Raw genomic sequence first — 21,041 nt, 5'->3', positions numbered from 1 at the left:
CGGGCTGGGTGTAATATAGATCATGCAAAGCATGATGCTGATGTGCTCATTGTCCAAACAGCTGTTGCATCTGCTAGAATCAATGACACTGTCCTGATAGGGGATGACACGGACTTGCTCATCCTCCTACTGCATCATGCTGAACTGGATGCACATGACTTGTTCCTGGCCCCAGAGCCCAGGCAATCAGCAAAAAAGACCAGGATATGGTGCATAAAGCAGTCTAAGGAATTTCTTGGTCCTGATGTTGTGACCATGTGTTATTTATCCATGCAATCCTTGGCTGCGATACAACTTCTCACCTGTTTGGATTGGGAAAGGGTTTAGCTGTAAGGAAGATCAAGAGCGTTGCCCTGTTCCGTCAGCAAGCTAAGGTGTTCAGCCAAGAAGGACATGTGGCAAAACAGGACATTATTGCAGCAGGAGAAAAAGCACTTGTCATTATATGGTGGTGCCAAAGAACAAGGACTGGACACTTTACGATACAGGCGATTTTGTGAGAAGGTTTCCAAGAGCACATCTCACGTAGAACCTCAAACTCTACCCCCAACCTCAGCAGCTGCAAAGTATTACAGCCTCCGTGTATATTATCAGATGATGGAGTGGAAAGGAAGAAGCATCAATATGAAGCCGGAAGAGTGGGGATGGCACATGGTGGATGGACAATGTTTGCCAATACAAACTGACCAGCTTGCAGCCCCATCAAAACTACTGGATGTCATCTGCTGTAACTGTAAAACAGACTGTAATACAAAGAGGTGCACATGCAGAAAGTATAGTCTGCATTGCAGTGCTGTTTGTGGAGAATGCCGTGGGACAAGTTGTGCCAACTCGCAGCTACCAGATTTCACTGATGACTATAATGATGACCTTGATGGGCATCTTCAGTAGGGTATTAACATGCCTGCAATGAAACACTAGCCAAAGAAGTGACTGTCATAAATTTGATCACAAAATATCGATATTTGGTGGCCATATTGGATTTTATTAAATTCATGCATCATTTTATTTAAACCCATCCAATCAAAATATTAAACTATCCCAAATTTAGCCTTTGATCCCCTCAAATATTCTAGAAATATAAACCGCTCAAACCTGTTGTCTGAGAGTAAATATATGGCAAAATATTGATATTTGGCGGCCATATTGGATTTATGCAAATGAGATTTTGTTCCAGGGAAGTTTAAAAGTATTCGAAATGCATCCTTGTATAAAAAATACCCATTCTAGAAGTTGAAATCACCCAAATATGTCATCTGCGACAAAGATATGGCACAATATTGATAAAAATAATTAATTGGCCGCCATATTGGATTTATGCAAATTAGACGTATTTCCGCAACAGGGATTTCTTAGGACTTTTAGTATGGTGTTGTGGGGACGTCATAGAAATGCAATGCACTAAAAAAAATTATATTGCAATTTGTTCCAGATCAAACCTTATTTTTGCCTGGACTATTGTGGCATATTTGGTAAATTGCCATGTTACCGCTTTTACGTGTTAACTCGGGGAAATTGCAGACTTGGGATAAGATGTTTGAACTTTCTTGGCCTCAAATTGTAGAAGCTTCAAGTTATTCACGTTTTCCTTGGACTCGGAAGAAGATAACGCTACTCTTTTGATCTGAATCTTTCAAACTCCTTCTCCCCTCCAGCGTTCCCTTGGAGCGGACGAGTCTCTGCTTAAACGAGATCCATCAACAGGGATCTGCTGTGAGCTCTACGACAGTGCTCCCAGTGGACGTTATGGAACCATGACCTACCTTGCTAAAGCCGTGGTCACCTACGTGCATGACTACCTACCCAGTGCTGGATGCTTTGTGCAGTGACATGTTCACATTGAATACTTCCCTCTCACATACCTTCCCTTCAATCTTTTTCTCCCTCGATTTGCAGACTTTCGCTGTTTTTTTTATTTTTTATTTTAGGCAAAGCTGTACTACTGCTAATGCATCATTGCCATTTGTCTTATGATCGTGCATTTGTCTTTGTTTGTTCTGCTGTGCGTTGACATTTGACTACCTGTCGGGCGATTGTGCTTGCTTTTCGGGATATCTGGCCAACCGTTGCTGTTGCCAAGTACCCAAATATTCTCGTGATTCTGGTTGGCCGTTTCCCGGCGTTTCTTGATCGACTCTTATCTTCAACGTTGCAGCCGGCTGCTGCTGCCAGCAGCCGGCTGCAACACCATAAATTGTCAAAATTGATCACCAAGCAATGATTGCAGATTCATATTGGGTTGTGGTTCTGCAAATCTTTCCTGATAATTTTTCCAACACTCGTTGCTCACCAATCTTTCCTCCGCAGCTCATGGTCCTTCATGAGATCGCAGTTGTGGTGCATGCACATGCTCTCTCCTTAGTACGTGCTGTTGCTATTCTCAGGTTGGCTTCTGCATCCCTTTTGCTTTTTCTTCACGTGGATGGTTTGGCATGAACGCCACGGTGGGTTAATGCTCACCGCCATCCTCCAGTGCACAAGTTTTACCCGATGACTTTCTGCCCCAAGCTATTCTTAACAGCACTCGAGCAAATTGTTTACCGCTGCAGTTATTCCAGTAAAAAAATGTATGCGACTAGAAAGGATCGACGAAAGCACAAGTGTTTGTTGAATGTTATTTATAATATTTGCTCCATGTTGAGTAGTTACTCGTTATAGTTTGTCATGGTTATGTTGCAGATGTGCTGGCTATCTTGTTGGAAATGCGAGGTATTACCTTTCAGGGAAGGGATACTGCAGAGGGCAATCTAATTTTGGTTTGTTCTTGAACCATTGATGGTGGTGCTTTTCTGGCATGGATGCACTCAGCTTGACTGCACGTAGTGAGGAGTAAACTACCCTCACTGAATGCAACATGTGTGCTATATATCTGTGGCTTTTTAATGGTCTTACACACCCATGAGCAATTCTTATTGCACCTTAACTCGTCAAAGAATTGATCGACAGATTGCATGGTTTACATTGGCTCAGAATCGGAATAGTGACATTGAAGAGATTGTGAAGTGGTATGAGGGTCATCAGGATGTGCCTTGCTGACTTTTTTACAGGATGGGATAAACTTTAGTGAGATTAGATAGATACTAATCAGGAGTATCATTAGTGCTTTGGGCCAAAATATTCCGACTGCAATGCATGCATGAAGAAGATAGAGAAGCATTTGAGGACAACTTAGATATGATTACATACCTGAGTTGGTCTCCAAAGCCAGCCACTGACTGGGGCATTTAACATTGTGCAAAGGCTTTCCTTGGCACATCTCAACTTTCATCCACCAACAAGGCCTGCATCCATAGCTTGATGGAGTACTGCTCCCCTCTCTGGTGCCCCTGCCTTGTACCTTGCTCAGCTTGATGCCGTGGAAGCCAAGGCCTTCAATATCATTAGAATATCCTGCAATGAAGTTGAGTCTCTGGGCCTATCACTTTCACATCGCAGCAGGTCGGTGGTCTCTGTCTTATACCACCTCCATTCTGGTCTTGCATCCTCTGCACTTTCTGTGAATCACTGCTCACCTCCATTAATTCTCCAAAAATCCAGAATCACTACTCACCTCCATTCATTAGTTTGTCTTTTCCTACCAACTTCCCCAGTCTCTTCAATCTCGTTCTTCCCTCCAGGGCTTCAAGATGGCTGTTCTGCACAATCTCAGATCATCCACCATCTCCAACCATGCTATTTCCTACCCCCAATAACCCTCCCAAGCCCATCTCTTTCTGGGTTTTCCTTACACTTGTGTGATTGAGAGTTTGTAGCTGTATCCATCTTCTTCACCCCAGGTATCTTCCCTTTGCGCTCATTTTTCCCCACATCTCTTATTTCTCCAAATCTCCATCTATTTTGCCAATATGCCCTGCTGTTGATGTTACCCCCCACCCCACCACACTTTTTTTTTGTGGTTTTTGTTCTGTTACATCCTGATCTGTTGTGTTGAAGTTCCTCTATGAGCCTCCACACTGTATACAAAAAAGTTGTTTGTCTGTCTGTGTACAGGATATCTCAAAAAGCTGTGGACGGATTCGGATGAAACTTCTAAGACGTGTGTCTGTTACAAGGATTAATTGATTCGATTTTGGTGAAGATCCAGATCTGGATTTCACTATTATAATTTTTTAATGGATTCTTCATAATTGAGAGATGGAGTGAAAAAAAACAAAAAACGATGTATAGCACGATATCTCAAAGTTGTGGATGGATTATGACAACATGGTGCATGAGTTGGGTGGGTAGGTGACAAGAACAAGCTGATTTAGATTTGGGTTTAGGTCTAGATCCAGATCCGGCCTATGAGTGGGATACAAAACCTAATCTGTTCAGCTTGGTGGAGGTCTGCGCTTTACCGAGTGCCCGTTCTAGTTTACAACTTGCATTACGTGAAATTGACGGCTTTCTCTTATCCAGCTGCTGTTGATAGTTTGTCCAGCTCACAGGCTGCTAAAACCAAGGATGCTGCCAGTTTTGATGTAGTCATCATTATCGTGTCTGGCTAGAATCCCAGTGAAAAAGGTCACAACACCTCTGCTGCAATGCATTGTAGGTGCACTAGGTTTATCCCAGCAAGATGAACAACTCTGGTATGGCCAGGGACAGCCTCAGAATCACAACAGCCATGGCAAAAATCAGGTTTTTTTTTTTTGGGCTTTTCGAAGATTAAAGAACTATCCTGAAGAGCACAATTACCCAACAGAAGCTCAATTTTTGGATCAAAACCATCCACAAGAAATGTGTCATCGACCTGATGAGGTCAGGAGTTTAGTTTTAGCACAACCAACAAGAGATGTAGAAACTGTTGTTGCTCCTTTTATCATTGGGACTCGTCTCATCAAGGATATTTGTTTGCTCAGGGCAATTTAATGAAAGGCAGAGTATGCCCTCCCTTCCTGGCAGGCCTTCCATTGGTTACAGATGGTTTTCCCACCCCCATGCCACCAAACAAAACGTCTACTTCTAGCCATGTATGGTGTCACTATCAAAAGAATAATGAATTACATTGAGTGCAAACATCTATTATACTTGAAAATGATACAAGTGGGTGTACAAGCCCAGGCCCAAAACCTTTTCACACTGAGAACAAAGCATGGGAGCTACTGCTGTGGACAACCAGATGTATGAATGCACCACAAGGCCTTTTTAATCAAACTCAATGAAAAGCTCTAAAAACAGCAACTCGGTGCCATCATTTTGTTATTCCAGCTCAGCTTTGTTTGTTTGCTTCTCGAGGTGTGAAGTACAAGCTTTTCCATGAGTCAGAGTATTGGTCGTGGCGGGATGAGTGAAGCGGCTGTCGAGGAGGCAGAATGCTTCGAGGAACTCGTTGAAATCGATGGCTCCATCTCGGTTGAAGTCGACGGATTGAGCAAGCTTCAGGACCTGCCGGACAAGAGGGATGGAGGAAACCATCATAAACCTATAACAAGGAAGAGGTCGGTTATCGATGTAATGAGAAGTCGCGCAACCTCATCCGTACAAAAAATTAACTTCGGGATAATCATCTTCGATGTCAAACGGTGTCTCAGGTTCTCAGAAAATTCATGGTCACAATATGAGAACTTGAAGATGATTTATGGCTCTCACAGTGCTTATACAAAGTTTTATTATTTATTTTTGCATACCAAGTCGAGGCTCGTGGAAGAGCTAATACACAGAAACAGTAATCAAGGCAGGAAACAAGAGGGGTGGGAGAGAGAAGCATCAAACAGCCCCTCCTTGCTGTGTGTTGTGTGTTAGCTCTCATACGAGCCTCGACAATGTATACAAAAAAAAATGGAGTCATCACCGTTTGGTGGACGGTACAGCACAGAGATACGCAAGAGGTGGGAGCGGAGGGGAAGCCATGACCAGAGGTGTTCCTGGGGGTATGGAGGAGTGAGGGCAGTGCATGGAGAGTGAGGAATCGAGTTTTTCATAAAGGGAGCAACTCCGCCACCAGGATGAGGCTCAAGTCTATCATACCGGAGGAGGGAGTAACCAGAGAGAGAAACTAAGGAGTCAGACATCTTGAAGGAGAAAAGTTTCTGTTAAGCAGATTATGTCTGGTTGGTCAGTGGCAACCTGTATAGAGAGATCAGTTAGGTTGGAGCAAAGGCCCCGGATGTTTGAGGTCCACACTTGAGGAAGAGGGAGGGAGGAGGCTTTGGGTGCAGGGGAGCGGGAGGTAGTGAGAGTTGATGACATTGTAGAAGAGCTCGGGGAGAGGGTCGGATGGGGATAAGGACAAAGGACTAGGTGGTGAAGGGATGAGTAGCAGTGGGGAGTAATAAGAGGGGGCAAAGGGAAGTGGGAGATTGGAGGAATGAGTTGGAAGAGAGAGGTTGAGGGAAGGAGGCAGCTTTGCAGATGTGAAGGGGGGAAGCTTTGAGAAGGGGGAGTGAGGGGTGAGAATTGAAGGGGGGCCTGGAGAATTGAGGGAGAATGGTGTTGGGAGGGAGCTCCTGAGAAAGGTAAGGGGGAAGAGAGAGAAGTTTGCTTTGAAGAGAGAGGAGGTGGTTAATTTGCGAGGGAAGGGAGACGATGAGAGCAGGCATGATCATGGAGAAGGGAGGAGTGGGGAGAGGGGGAGGATGAGGCCAGGTAGAGGTGGGGGGACGGACAAGATTTGAGGGGGTGGGAAGAGGGGGAGATGAGAGGAAAGGGAGAGCATGTTGGAGATATTGAGCAGTGTACTGAATGAGTGATATCCCAAACTATGGTTTTCAAATGTCTCACAGAGAGGGAGTTGTTACTAAGGCAGAGGACAGTGGAGAGATGCTAAGATGGGGGGTATAACAGGGAAGGAGTTAGGAGGATTTGAGGAGGTGGGATGAATTTGCACTGAAGTTGGAAAAAAAAAAAAGAATGATTAATAATGGAAGATGAAGAAGTATTGCAAAATGGGATTTTAAAAATTTGTAGGTCAGAGATTCATCTATCTATAATTCCAGCAGTGTGTGTGTATGTGTGTGTGTGTGTGTGTGTGTGTGTGTGTGTGTGTGTGTGTGTGTGTGTGTGTGTGTGTGTGTGTGTGTGTGTGTGTGTGTGTGTGTGTGTGTGTGTGTGTGTGTGTGTGTGTGTGTGTGTGTGTGTGTGTGTGTGTGTGACCGCTGTTTCTCGATAACCACATCCGATCTAATTGAAACTTGCCACGTATATTGCTGGGGACCTGAGGATGTGCCTTTTCAAGGTTTGATATTAATCGGACAAGTGCTTCCCAAGTTATGGTCATTTATTTACCAAACCAATGACAATACATGTTGTTGTGTGGGCGTGGCCGATGGGGAAGGGAAGCTCAGCCGCGTTCCCCATTACCGGTTACAATGTACGGGCTTCCGGAGAGTGATGACTTTGGGTATTCTAATAATTTCTCGATTTCTTTTGCGCATTTATAGATAAACACAATGCCCCAAGTTATGATCGTTTTCATATTAGACGGTGCATAAATTTCGGTAACATCAGAGTGCTGGTATGCTCCGAACCAGGAAGTAATTTTTTTTTTCTCTCTCTTCTCTTCTCTTTTTGTTTTTCCTTGCCACGACATTGCGAAAAGGTAAAATACGTTGGCGCCAATTGAATAATTGGATATTAAAAGTAAATTGCGAATAATATGCAAACTTCCGCGCCACGCACGTACGGGCACGCGAGAGCGAAGAAACGGCCTGTGTGGTTGTTGTTTGTTGCTCGCAGTTTGAATATTTATTTATTATTATTATTATTATTATTATTATTTTTTTTTTTTTACGGCACGTACTCGTCTATAATTCCAGCAATCTCTGTATCTCTGTCTGTGACCGCTGTTTCTCAACAACCACTGGCCTGATCTAATTGAAACTTGCCAAGTATATTGCTGGTGACCTGAGTATGTGCATTTTCAAGGTTTGATATTAATCGGACAAGTGCTTCCCAAGTTATGGCCATTTATTTACCAAACCAATGACAGGACACGGTGCTTTGACGTCCCAATTCTTCCTCTTTTTTTTTTTTGCACGTATGGCAACACACGTATGGGCACGCGAGAGCGAAGGAACGGCCTGTGTGGTTGTTGTTTCTGGCACGCGGTTTGAGTTATTTTTTTTTTTTTGCACGTACGGGCACTCGAGAGCGAAGGAACGGCCTGTGTGGTTGTTTTGTAGCACGTGGTTTGAGTTATTTTTTTTTTTTTGCACGTACGGGCACTCGAGTGTGAAACACGGTTTGAAAGTATTTATTTTTCTTTTTTTGCACGCACGGGCACGTGAGAGCGAAGTAACGGCCTGTGTGGTTGTTGTTTCTGGCACGCGGTTTGAAAGTTTTATTTTTTATTTTTTTGCACGTACGGGCACGCGAGAGTGAAGGAACGGCCTGTGTGGTTGTTGTTTCTGACACGCGGTTTGAAAGTTTTATTTTTGGTTTTTTTTTTTTGCATGTACAGGCATGCGAGAGCAAAGGAACGGCCTGTGTGGTTGTTGTTTCTGGCAAGCGGTTTGAAAGTTTTATTTTTTGTTTTTTTTTGCACGTACGGGCACTTGTGTGTGAAGGAATGGCCTGTGTGGTTGTTGTTTCTGGCACGCGGTTTGAGTTTATTTTATTATTTTGCACGTATGGGCACGCGAGAGCGAAGGAACGTCCTGTGTGGTTGTTGTTTCTGGCACGCGGTTTGAAAGTTTTTCTTGTTTGTTTGTTTTTTTGCACGCACGTACGAGCACGCACATACGGGCCTGCACTAGTTTAAATACATTGGAAGATGAATGAAGTGCAGAATAATTGACAGTGGAGAAAGCAAGCGTTGTAACAGATGGAATTTTTGGACACGGGATGAAAGAAAGGTCGAATTGAGCACATGATTTTGAAGAAGAAGAAGCGGGTGGGGAGAGGAAGTTGAAGTATTGTAAGAGACGTTTTTAGCCGCGTCTCGCGTCACGAACGCTGCTCTTAGAACGCTCGGCGTTGTTGTTGTTGTTCTTCTTCTTCTTCTTCTTCTTCTTCTTCTTCTTCTTCTTCTTCTTCTTCTTCTTCTTCTTCTTCTTCTTCTTCTTCTTCTTCTTCTTCTTCTTCTTCTTCTTCTTCTTCTTCTTCTTCTTCTTCTTCTTCTTCTTCTTCTTCTTCTTCTTCTTCTTCTTCTTCTTCTTCTTCTTCTTCTTCTTCTTCTTCTTCTTCTTCTTCTTCTTCTTCTTCTTCTTCTTCTTCTTCTTCTTCTTCTTCTTCTTCTTCTTCTTCTTCTTCTTCTTCTTCTTCTTCTTCTTCTTCTTCTTCTTCTTCTTCTTCTTCTTCTTCTTCTTCTTCTTCTTCTTCTTCTTCTTCTTCTTCTTCTTCTTCTTCTTCTTCTTCTTCTTCTTCTTCTTCTTCTTCTTCTTCTTCTTCTTCTTCTTCTTCTTCTTCTTCTTCTTCTTCTTCTTCTTCTTCTGACAAAACCTTTATATTAGGACTCGGCTCTTTAATAACACGATCCGGATCTCCTTAAATACTAAACACCTGTACACATCCTCGCAATGAGGGTGCCTTTTGAGAGCGTCTATCATGAACTTTTAAATATATTCGGACATTTGCTTTAAAGTTTTGAAAAGTTCACGTTACTATTTAAAGATTATTCCATTTAATGTATTGTAATTTCGTAAATACATTATTTCATAAATACGTAAATACACTGACGGGTCTCGCTATTGGCTTAATCAAGGCACGTGATGAAATATCGGAAGTTGTTGTTTTTTTTTTTTTTTGTTTTTAGCCGACAAAACCTTTAGGACGCTGCTCTTGGACACATTTGTCCTTGTTTTTTTTAAGATTAGGAAAGAGGGGGAAGAGTGAAGGAAACGTTTGAGGAAATGGTCGTGAAAGTGTGTTGTAAAAAAACAAAATAAACCAATGTCACCCGCAGGGTGACCCGTATCTTGCCAAAAGGTGACCACGTGTGACTTCTTTAAGGTCACACTGAGGTGAACAGAGCTGCTATCCACCAGGAGCGACTCCTTGAGGAATATCTGCCTACGAGAGATTCCGATGAGAATCGTTCTACAGAGTAACCATGAAAAATATGCTTTTGCCTCATAACATCACCAAATGACGTCATAATGTCTCAAGCTTGACATATCTAGAAAGCACTCATCGAGGTGTTCAATTTGAGGTACGACACGATATGGTTTCTAAAACTTGAAAATTTGACCTTGGGGTCAAATATGTTTGACCTCAGGCGCTAACCATGAAGGTCAAGGCCAATCTCCACCAAAAATTAATCAGCTGAGCGCCAGACCATGAACTATATTCCCATGAAGTTTGAAGACGATCCGATCAAAATTACTCAAAAAATAAGGGTTTCGTCGACTCCCCTGATTTGCGACAAAGTGACTTTGACCTTGACCTTCAAAATTTTGTGCACTGAAAGGGACCTCTATAGGCCTCTGATATGCGAAGTTACAAAAATTTCCGATGACAACTGTGCTCTGCAGAATTTTTTATACGCGATTACAGACAAACAAACAAAAAAAAATACAAGCTGACTACCATATCTTGCAAAAACTTTGTTTTGGCAAGATAAAAACCCACGATCAGAGTGGGATTAGCAGAGAAGAGAAGGAAGGAGTCGGTACAGGAAGTCACGTGGTTTTTTGTTGTGTTTTTTAAAATATTTTAAGACATGAACGAGAGGGTATAGTTGGGTGGGATGGGAGGCTGGAGGGAAAAAGTGGTGAAAATAAAAACTGATGGTAAAAAGGAGAAAATACAGTAAACACGATCGTGCACAGAGATGGGAATACGGGAAGGCCTCAGGGAAACTCGATATGACGAGAGCGGCGAAAACTCATCAAATAGAACAAAGTTTGAAACAAAACCGAATTAGGAACACTGAAAACACGGAAGAAACAAAATAAAGTCAAAACGCGACAAACAACGACTGGAAACTTATCTTTCAGAAAGTCTCGAGAGACCCAACCATAACTCAAATACCGGAACCGGAAGTGAATTTTGTTTCATTGCCTTGTCGCCCGGAATTAAATTACATTAAATCAGATTTTTTTTTCCTCCCACCTTTATTGACACATCATTACCTTCAACTTCCAAGTGAAAAACAAATTCTACAAATTTCAGAAAATTAATCAAAAATACAAAATTATAATTTTGTGGTTGGATAATATCCAAACCCCCCTGAGTTAATACTTGGTCGAAGCACTTTTGACAGCGATTACAGCTGTGAGTCTGTTGGGATAGGTCTCCACTAACTTTACACACCTTGATTGGGCAATATTTGCCAATTCTTATGCACAAAACTGTTCAAGCTCAGTGAACTTCCATGGGGAGTGTTTTTTCGACAGCAATCTTCAAGTCATGCCACAGATTTTCATTTGGATTTAGGTCGGGGCTCTGACTGTGCCACTCAAGGATATTTATCTTTTTGTTCCTTAGCCACTCCAGTGTAGCTTTGGCCGTGTGCTTCGGGTTGTGATCATGCTGAAAGGTGAACTTCCATCCCAATTTCAGCTTTCTTGCAGAGGGCAGCAAGTTTTCCTCTTGGGTTTTCTGTATTTTGCTCCATCCATTTTCTCTTTTGTCCAGACAAGTGCCACAGTCCATGCTAATGAGAAACATCCCCATAACATGATGCTGCCACCACCATGTTTTACAGTAGGAATTGTTGTTCTTTGGGTGATGTGCTGCGTTTGGTTTGTGCCAAACATAACATTTTGCATTTAGGCCAAAAAGTTCCATCTTGGTTTCGTCAGACCATAAAACCTTTTGCCACATGGCTTCAGAATATCCGGAGTGGTTTTTTGTATACCTCAAACGGGACTCAAGGTGAGCTTTTTGAGTTATGACTTTCTTCTGGACACCCTACCGTACAGGCCAGACTTGTGGAGTGCTTGGGATATTGTTGTCACATACACACAGTGACCAGTCTCTGCCATAAAAGTCTGTCGGTCTTTCAAAGTTGCCATTGCCCACTTGGTGGCCTCTCTGATCAGTCTCCTCCTTGCTTGGTCATCCATTTTGGAGGGACGGCCTGGTCGAGGCAGAGTCTTGGTGGTACCATACACCTTCCACTTCTTAATGATTGTCTTGACTGTTCTCCAAGGGATATTCAAGGCCTTTGAAATATTTTTATACTCATTCCCTGATCTGTGCCTTTCCACAACTTTATCCTGAAGGTCTTTTGAAAGCTCCTTGGTGTTCATGGTTAAGTCTTTGCTGTGAAATGCACTAGTTACCGAGCAGAGGAAACCTACAGCAACAGCTGATTTTATTCTGAAATAATCAGAACCACTACAATTTAACACAGGTGGAGGCCTAAATCCAATTGGGGTGTGATTTTGAAGGTGATTGGTTACACCTGAGCTAATTTACAATTGCTATTATAAGGGGGGTGTACACTTGTCCAACCAAGATATTGTAGTTTTGTGTTTTTGATTTTTTTGAAATTTGTTTAGAATTTGTTTTTCACGTGGAAGGTCAGGTCAGGTATGGGAGCATGTGCCAGAACAGCGCGTCGCTGCGTCCACTTTCCGCCGGTACTCCAGGGGCCTCCGTCTGGCCATCCCACAGGCAGATGCCAGGCCCATCCCCATCTCCTTGAGATGATGGTCAACCTGTTGCATCCACGAGGCACGTGGTCGGCCCACTGGCCTCCTCCACTCATGAGACTCCCTCGCTGAGAGAATCTGGTGAGCAGGATCAGAGTCAGGAAAACGAGCCACATGTCCATACAGCCGCAACTAACGCTCACAGATTATGCAGGTAACAAATCTCATCCGAGTCTCTCTCAGCAACCGCTCCTTGGACACAAAATCCGACCAGCGATAGCCAAGGATTCTCCGAAGAGACCTGGTACCAAAGGAATTAAGTCTCCGTCTCAGATCCTTGGTCAGAGTCCAAGTCTCGCACCCATAGAGCAAGACTGGAAGTACCAAGGACCTGAAGACTCGGACTTTCGTCCTCCCGCCCAGGTACCGGCAGCGCCACACCCCATGATCCAGTGAATCCATGACTCCCCAGGCCCGACCCAGACGTCTATTGACCTCTGACTCGCAGCCAGCAGAGACATAAATATCACTGCCAAGGTAAGTGAATCTCTCCACGACCTCAACATCCTCACCACAAACAGACACAGACAGGACAGCAGCATCCAAGATGTCACCGAAAGCCTGGATCTTAGTTTTGACCCAAGAAACCCGTAATCCCAACGGCTCCGACTCCTCATTCAGCACCTCGAGGACCCCCAAGAGGATGTCTAAAGTCTCCGCAAAGATGACTGCATCATCTGCAAAATCAAGGTCCGAGATCTTGACATTCCCAAATGATGCACCGCAACTTGATCTCTCCGACATCCTCCCTAGAATCCAGTCCATACAAGTGCTAAAAAGTGTGGGGGCAAGTACACATCCCTGACGAACTCCAGTAACAACTGGAAATAAGTCAGAGATGGTACCACCACACTTCACAGCACTCTCAGTACCAGAGTAGAGTTCAGACATCAGATCGATCAGTTTTGGTGGCACCCCACGAAGACCAAGAATCCTCCAGAGGACATCCCGATTCACTGAATCGAACGCTTTACAGAGATCAACATAGGCTGCAAGCAGCCCCTGCCGAAACTCTCGTCTGCGTTCGGTGAGGACACAAAGTGCAAGGATACGGTCAATCGTTGACCTCTTTGGTGTAAAGCCTGACTGCTCTGGACGCTGGTGCTCAAGCAGATGGTGGCGAACCCTATCAAGTATTATCCGAGCAAAGACTTTGCCCGGCACTGAGAGCAGCGCCACCCCTCGGTAGTTGTTGCAGTCTTGGCGATCACCCTTCCCTTTCCAGAGAGGGACAACAAGGCCCCTCTTCCAGTCAGTTGGGATGATGCCTGTGTTCCAGGAAGAGCACAAAACTGCATGCAACGACATGAGTGCAGCATTTCCACCAGCCTTGAGAAGTTCGGCATGGATGCCACAGATCCCTGGAGCTTTGCCCCGTTTCAACTGGTTCACCGCAGCCCGTGTTTCCACAAGCGAAGGTGGACCACAGTTGATGCGAGGGTCAGCAACAGGGATTGTAACACCCTTGATGTCCAACTCGACAGTTGGGGGATCAGCCTGGTACAACCGCTCAAAGTAACCGGCCCAGCGGGCCTTCACTTCAGACTCCTCTGTCAAGAGCCTACCACTCTCTGCTCGAACTGTAGTGCTCCGAGGGATGGGCTTGGATGAACGTAATGCACGAATTCCCCTGTAAGCGGGACGAGAATCACCTGTCCACAGGTGATGCTCTACCCCCTCACAGATTCCTCGCACATAGGCCTCCTTGTCCACCCTCAGTGCACGTACAGTTTTACGCCTCAGCTCCCTGAACAGCTCAGCTCTGCCATTCAGCCTGGCCCTGCGACTCTGGTCAATGGTATCCAGTGTCCCTTGAGAGACAAAATTCTTCTTTGCCCTGCGGTGAGCTCCAAGGCATCCACTGGCAACATCAAGGACGGTGGTCTTGAAGGCGCTCCACAACTCTTCAGGACCCCCCAAAGCACCCAGACCCCCCAAGTTTCCACTCAGCCTGTTCGCAAACTCCTCAGCTACTCTCTAATCCCTGAGCTTGGCAACATCCAGCCGAGGCTGGGATGGTACCATTCTCCAGGATTTAAGGTGCAGCTTTAGAGTTGCTACAACAAGCCTGTGGTCATTATTGAGGAACTGAGCACTCCGGTAGACCTTGCAGTTCTGGATCATCCTCCAACGACCGTCAATGAGGACATGGTCAATCTCCTTTGCCACACTGCCAGCGTTGGAATACCAAGTCCAGCGATGAGCTTGTGGGCGCTGAAACCATGAACCAGCCACCCGAAGTCCATGACTTCTTGCAAAGTCAAGGAACTTAGTGCTATTCTGGTTCATAGTTCCTGACCCATGGGGACCAACACACACCTCATAATCATCCCTATCAGTTCCAGTCGATGCATTGAAATCCCCCAAGACTAGAAGTGTATCTCGTCTGGGGCACTGATCAACCACAGACTCGAGTGTGGCGTAGAATGCATCCTTCACGGTAAGATCACTCGCCTCAGTCGGAGCATAAACAGAGACCAGGGAAATGACACCTAAGGAGTGACGAATCCTTAATCTCATAATACGCTCGTTGACCGGTGTTACCTCAATTATCATTGGGGTCAGCTTATTGGACACAGCTACAGCAACTCCTTGGGTATGGTAACCATCAGAGCGACCAGACCAATAGTAGGTGTAACCACCCACCATTATCTCGCCGCAATCCGGTCTCCGAACCTCAGAGAGAGCTGCAATCCCGATGTCCAAACGCTTGAGCTCAGATGATAACAGAGACAGGTGATCATCCTCTCTTAGGGATAGGACATTCCAGGCACCCACCCGAAGGGACCGCCTCAGGTTAACCCAAGGAGACCGCCGTTTGGTGGACGACACCTCAGCACCACTCCGACACACTCTCCCGCAATCTGACCCAGGGATGTTACCCCGTGGTTTCCCTCCTATCATCAAAGATTGGGGGTCCCGAAGGCTTTGCCCCAATCCCGTCATCCGGTGAGCTGCCCTGCGAAGGGAAGCTGCACAGGAGGTACTCCCACGGAGTGGGTTTTCAGATTTTTTTGCGTTTTGCGGAATGAAGGGTTTTACGGTGGCCGGAGTGCAAATCCTGCCACCAACCTCCTAATAAGAAGTGACCCAACTGCAGGAGGACGTCCGCAGACACAGTTGGGCACTAGATATGGATGGCCGTTGGCTCACAAGGAGCTCCTCCGCCCTTTGACAGGTTTTGTTTTTAATCCTGCTGGGTGTCCATATCCAAACACCCTCCTCACCAGAAAACCTGGTGGGGGAGACGGTTTAGTCGCCGACAACCCGACCATGGAACAGGTTAGTACAGGTTTACTTGGTACCTGTAGCAGGTCACAGATCGAACCTGACCTGACAGAGACGTGGAAGTTGTGGGTTATGAAGTGTTCATAAAGGTGGAAATGTCTGATGTAATGCAATTTAATTCCAGATTATAAGAAAAGAAAAGGTGAAATTTTTGAAAGGGGCTGTAGACTTTCTATTAGCAATGTAAACGGGTGAGGAACAAGCAGTATTTTTAGATCCTCGTGGAGGATCTCTAAGTCTTACTCATGTTGTTGTTCTTCTGCTTCTTCTTGTGGACTTTTTTGTTTTACAGCCTACAGTTTTCATCGAAACTTCCTGAAACTTGGTATATACATGTACAAATACCATGCGCAGACAGTAACGATCTCCGATTTTGAAAATTCCTCCGAGAAAAAAAGTTATGACGTCAAAATATCTCCGCTAATGGAAATCGCCTTAAAAATTATCTCCGAAACTAGGCAAGCTTTTTGAATTCTGTTTGCGGGAATCGAACAGGGCATTAGCAGAGATGAATTACCGCAAATATGATGCATCACTATGATGTCATATCAATTTTTATGACGTCATTCCTATTTTTTGACATTTTTTGTTTCACAACCCAGAATTTTCATCGGATTTTCGTGAAACTTGCCATGTACATGCAGAAAGCCCACGCGCAGACAGTAACCATCTCCGATTTTGGAAATTCTTTCTTAGAAAAAAAGTTGATGTCATAATATCGCCGCTAATGGAAATCGCCTATACCATTATCTCCAAAACTAGGCAAGCTGTTTGAATTTTGTTTGCGGGAATCAAGCCTGGCATTAGCACAGATAATTTATCGCAAACCTGATACATCACAATGACGTCATATTCATTTTTATGACGTCATCATTAAGAGGATGAGGATCTTAGCTCATTTGAGCTTGTTGTTTTTCTTTCCACACGAAATACAACGACATTGACAACAAACAAATCATCGTGTATGAGAAATTGAATTCCAAACACGATGACCCCAAAACCACTGTTGCGGGTAAATTATTTGTTCATGGACTACGCCTGACCTCTGCTCGCACGGATTCATTTGAATATTAACGAGGTTGATGCTGAACATCACTAAGATTTCTTATTCGAAATATATAGGGACAGTAGATTCAACCACACCTGCTCTTCGTTGTCGTTCGTGCTGAGGCCAGGCTGAGATGAGAGGGCTAAGCGCCAGGCAGTGCGGAACTCTGCAAAAGATAGGAGTCCTGGAGGATTGAGACAGAGTCGGGTGGAAGGTCACAATGCGACCCGGTTGTTGTACTGACTAACAATAGCTAGACTAACTGACTAACATGGGATTTGTGAGAAAAAGAGCGTTGGTGTATGGATGGCAACGCCTCACCAGCCTGTGCATACAGTTATGTAAATGTATGTGACAAATGTCTACAGTGGAGCTTTCGACTGTTCTCATTAAGGGACAAAGTTGAAACCACAGATATTGTTGTTCTTTTTTTTGTCTTTCATTGTCAGTGTGTTAACGGCTGTCCTGAATACAACACACACACACACACACACACACACACACACACACACACACACACACACACACACACACACACACACACACCACACACACACACACACACACACACACACACACACACACACACACACACACACACACACACACACACACACACACACACACACACACACACACACACACACCTGAGTGGTCTTGGTCCAGTAGATGAAAGACAGTTTCCAGGTGTTTTTTGTGACTGTAAAGCTTTTCTATCAAACTGCCCTCAGCCTGCAAAGAGTAAAACGATGATGAATGAAGGAGGGCACATTGATGAATCACCATGCCTGCAGAACACCAGGTTGGCAGTTTATAGCTGGGTCAAGATTCAAATTCAGGCTAAACAGTTCAGTGGTGAGTGTGTATACCTCTAGGTCTAGGCTATCCTGCATTCCTGATAGTCTGTACTTGCAAGGAGATGATTGTACATTGGAATATGACATGGGTGGGTGAAAAGAAGAGGTTGTGCACGACTCATTTATTCCATCCATCCATCCATCGAGACCATACTCTGTGCAGAGTGTTGGTGCTGCCTAAGAAGTCTCCTTGGCTATTGGGCACAATCCTGGATGGGTCGCCACTCCGACACAGGATACCAACATGCTGGCACTCATTTCGCTGACCCCGGAAGGATGGCAGGCACAGTCAACCCCAACTGGTATTAATTTAACTCCTTTATTGCCATTGGTACATCTAAATCTTAAAACATTTCTCTTGTATTTTTTGTTTTACATTGCTTTCTGCAGCATCTTAACGACATGGCACAGAAGGTAAGTTGTGCTATGAGGATTTAATGGACTTCATCGATGTGCAGATGGGACACCAAACAGGCATGCCCAATATGTTGTCAGCTTATGTCTGTTCCTGCATTTCACCCCTCCCAGCACCTTGACAGGATAGTGAAAAGGTAGTGTACGAACCTCCGAGCTGGCCAGTGTGGGTTTGATTGTCAGCTCGACTATAAACGGTCAGATTGGTGCTTTGAAGACAGAGCCTTGCATCAATTAGTTTATTCTCCATCGATGGAGTTGAGCCAGTTTTCTCCCGTCTGCTCTTATTAGCCGGCGGATGCGAAATACCTTCGAACAAAGATTAGCCGGGCTATCGTTGGCATCTCGTTGGCCAAATTCTAACCGACAGAGGGCACTCCATCAGCAGCACAGCCACCCTCTCAAACAATTATGTTACTGGCAGCCAAGTGCTGTGTACTGTCTAAGAGAAGATCCCCTTCCCACCCCCATCTTCTCCCAGCAAGACACTAATGATCCTGCAGTCTGTGGCTCTCCGTTTGTGCCTTGGAAATGTCCATTTAATCAGACAAACTTTTGTCGATTTATAATCTGAGTTTGTCTCTCTGATAACTTTTGTGAAGTACATTTACATTCTCAAAATTGAAAGGCCACAACAAAATTAGTAAGCTATGATTGAGATGGGTTCATGGCTTGGTGTTGGCTTAATGGTTAGGGTGGTGAGCTTTTGATTCTAAGATCTTGAGTTAAAATCCCCCTTGGCTGTTGAATTAATACCAGGTGGGGTTGACTCTGCCTGTCATCCTTCCGAGGTCGGCAAAATGAGTGCCAGCTTGCTGGTATCCTGTGTCGGAGTGGTGACCCCTCCAGGATTGTGCCCAATAGCCAAGGAGACTGATTTGGTAGCACCAACGCTGTGCACAGAGTATGGTCCCGATGGATGGATGGGCCTTTTAACTTTTTAAGATGTTTGTTTGGTCCATTTAAGGTGTGTAAGGTGCAAGATTATATTGTGTTGATATATTCTTTTATTGTATTCACCAAGCCCTTCAGAAAATCCTTTGTCCAATTTTACTTTTGTGTACTAATTGTAAAGATTGGGGTGAGGAGGTGAGGAGGTGAGACTTGCTGTGTTGTTGAATTGAGGTAAGGAGAGATCCTGGAAACAGGAGTGGTAATAAACACCACCCCCTGGTGCAGGTAATGCAAGGTGTTGCCGTAAACGACGCCATGGCAAGTCTAGCCCGAGCACTGAGCTGACAGCTTCAGCCCAGGTGCCAACGTGGAGGATACCTGTTGCACAAGAATGTTTTTATTTTCTTTTGGATGCAGATTTCAAGACTCATGGAGGAGTTTAAATGAGGAAATATGAGGGTCGAGAGTCCAGACAGAGGGGATAGGTTGAGGAAGGTCGGCATTAGAAAGAGTCAGACAGGAACAGTTGGACAATATGTGGTGATAGGGCTACCTTGAAGGTATGGAGGGAGGGGAGGGACTGCAGAGAAGCAGGCAAATGGTTCCTTATTCAAGAGGAGAGCAGGACAAAAGTGGTAGTGGACACATAAGACATTGTGGGACAGACAAGAAATGGGTTGTTGTTGTTTAATTTGTGCAACCACATGGAGCTGAAGAGTGGCAGACAGCAGAAATGATAAAAGTTGCAAGGCAAGCAAAGTGGAGGAAAAAAAGGAGAGGCCACAAACCTGTCTATATTGGGAGAGGACCATGCTTTGTACCTCGTATTGTTGGTGAGTAACGCTCATGATAATCCTGCCCTTGGATGCCAGACTGTATCTGAAGTTGCCAACACAAGAAGGAGTAACATGCATTACATTGTCTAAGCTGTTGAGCATTAAGAAAGGATTTCATACAAAGGTGGTGCCTCCCGCTCGAGGCCAGCTTCGGAGATGTGATCAACTGAGGCCAAGAAATGGTCGATGGGGTCCACGAAGATCCAGTGACTGGCTACATCAGTAGATTGGAGTATTTGCTGGATGGTCCTCGCAGAGGACAAGAGTGGATACACATTATTTGTATCAATTTAAGGTAATGTTCCACAGGGTGGAACATTCGGAAGAGCAGGGACTTCCTGTTCTAAAAGTTCAGCAGTCATTGATGCAACGTGTCCGTCACATATGTTGTGAGCGAATGATTGTTGCATTATGGAATCATTTGCAAAGTGATGTTGTGGATAATCCAAGGAAGCAGAAAGATCATCAATGTAGATCAGGAACGAGGGGACACTGGCCTGTGGGACAAGAGCTGCGCAGATTGAGGATGGAGCACAGTACGGCATTCGGTGCAATGTGCTATCTACAGTGGGGAGAACAAGTATTTGATACACTGCCGATTTTGCAGATTTTCCCACTTACAAAGCACGTAGAGGTCTGTAATTTTTATCAAAGGGACACTTCAACTGTGAAAGATGGAGTCTAAAACAAAAATCCTGAAAATCACATTGTATGATTTTTAAATTATTAATTTGCATTTTATTGCATGAAATAAGTATTTGATACATCAGAAAAACAGAACTTAATATTTGGTACAGAAACCTTTGTTTGTATATATATATGTACATATACATATATATATACATATATATATATAAATATATATATACATACATATATATATATATATATATATATATATATATATATATATATATACATATATACACATACATACATATATATATATATATATATATATATATATATATATATATATATATCTTCTTCCTCTTTCGGCTTGCTCACGCTAGGGAATCGCCACAGCGGACCAACTGTCTCCATTTTGCTCTATCCTCCACATCTTCCATTGACACTCCAACCACCCCGCATGTCCGCCCTCACCGCATCCATGAACCTCTTCTTTGGCCTTCCTCTTCTCCTCCTGCCTGGCGGCTCCATCTTCAACATCCTTCTCCCGATATAC

The 21,041-nt window shown here is 44.3% G+C and overlaps 2 protein-coding genes across 3 annotated transcripts in view; one reads left to right on the top strand and one right to left on the bottom strand.

Annotated features, from left to right (window-relative positions):
* The window catches only part of PHKA2 (phosphorylase kinase regulatory subunit alpha 2), a 79,275-nt gene extending 76,422 nt beyond the window's left edge, over window positions 1-2,853 (top strand). For both annotated transcript variants that reach the window (XM_085859655.1, XM_085859654.1), the window contains one exon: window positions 1,656-2,853. In XM_085859655.1, coding sequence (XP_085715781.1) covers window positions 1,656-1,829 — 174 coding nt within the window. In that variant the 3' untranslated portion in view covers window positions 1,830-2,853. The remainder of the gene's footprint in view (window positions 1-1,655) is intronic.
* A 1,064-nt stretch (window positions 2,854-3,917) lies between these two features.
* The window catches only part of PPEF1 (protein phosphatase with EF-hand domain 1), a 79,344-nt gene continuing 62,220 nt past the window's right edge, over window positions 3,918-21,041 (bottom strand). Inside the window, exons 15-19 of the mRNA XM_085859020.1 lie at window positions 19,190-19,397; window positions 18,231-18,282; window positions 17,502-17,673; window positions 16,950-17,038; window positions 3,918-5,367 (exon numbers count right to left, since the gene is read on the bottom strand). Of these exons, the coding sequence (XP_085715146.1) occupies window positions 5,182-5,367; window positions 16,950-17,038; window positions 17,502-17,673; window positions 18,231-18,282; window positions 19,190-19,397 (707 nt within the window). The 3' untranslated portion in view covers window positions 3,918-5,181. The remainder of the gene's footprint in view (window positions 5,368-16,949; window positions 17,039-17,501; window positions 17,674-18,230; window positions 18,283-19,189; window positions 19,398-21,041) is intronic.

The sequence above is a fragment of the Eptatretus burgeri genome, chromosome 16 (genome assembly GCF_056783735.1).
Source record: "Eptatretus burgeri isolate ZD-2024b chromosome 16, Ebu_testis_v1, whole genome shotgun sequence".
NCBI lineage: Eukaryota > Metazoa > Chordata > Myxini > Myxiniformes > Myxinidae > Eptatretus > Eptatretus burgeri.
Note: the sequence above shows the minus strand (reverse complement) of the source record. Positions and strands in the feature narration are given on the sequence as shown.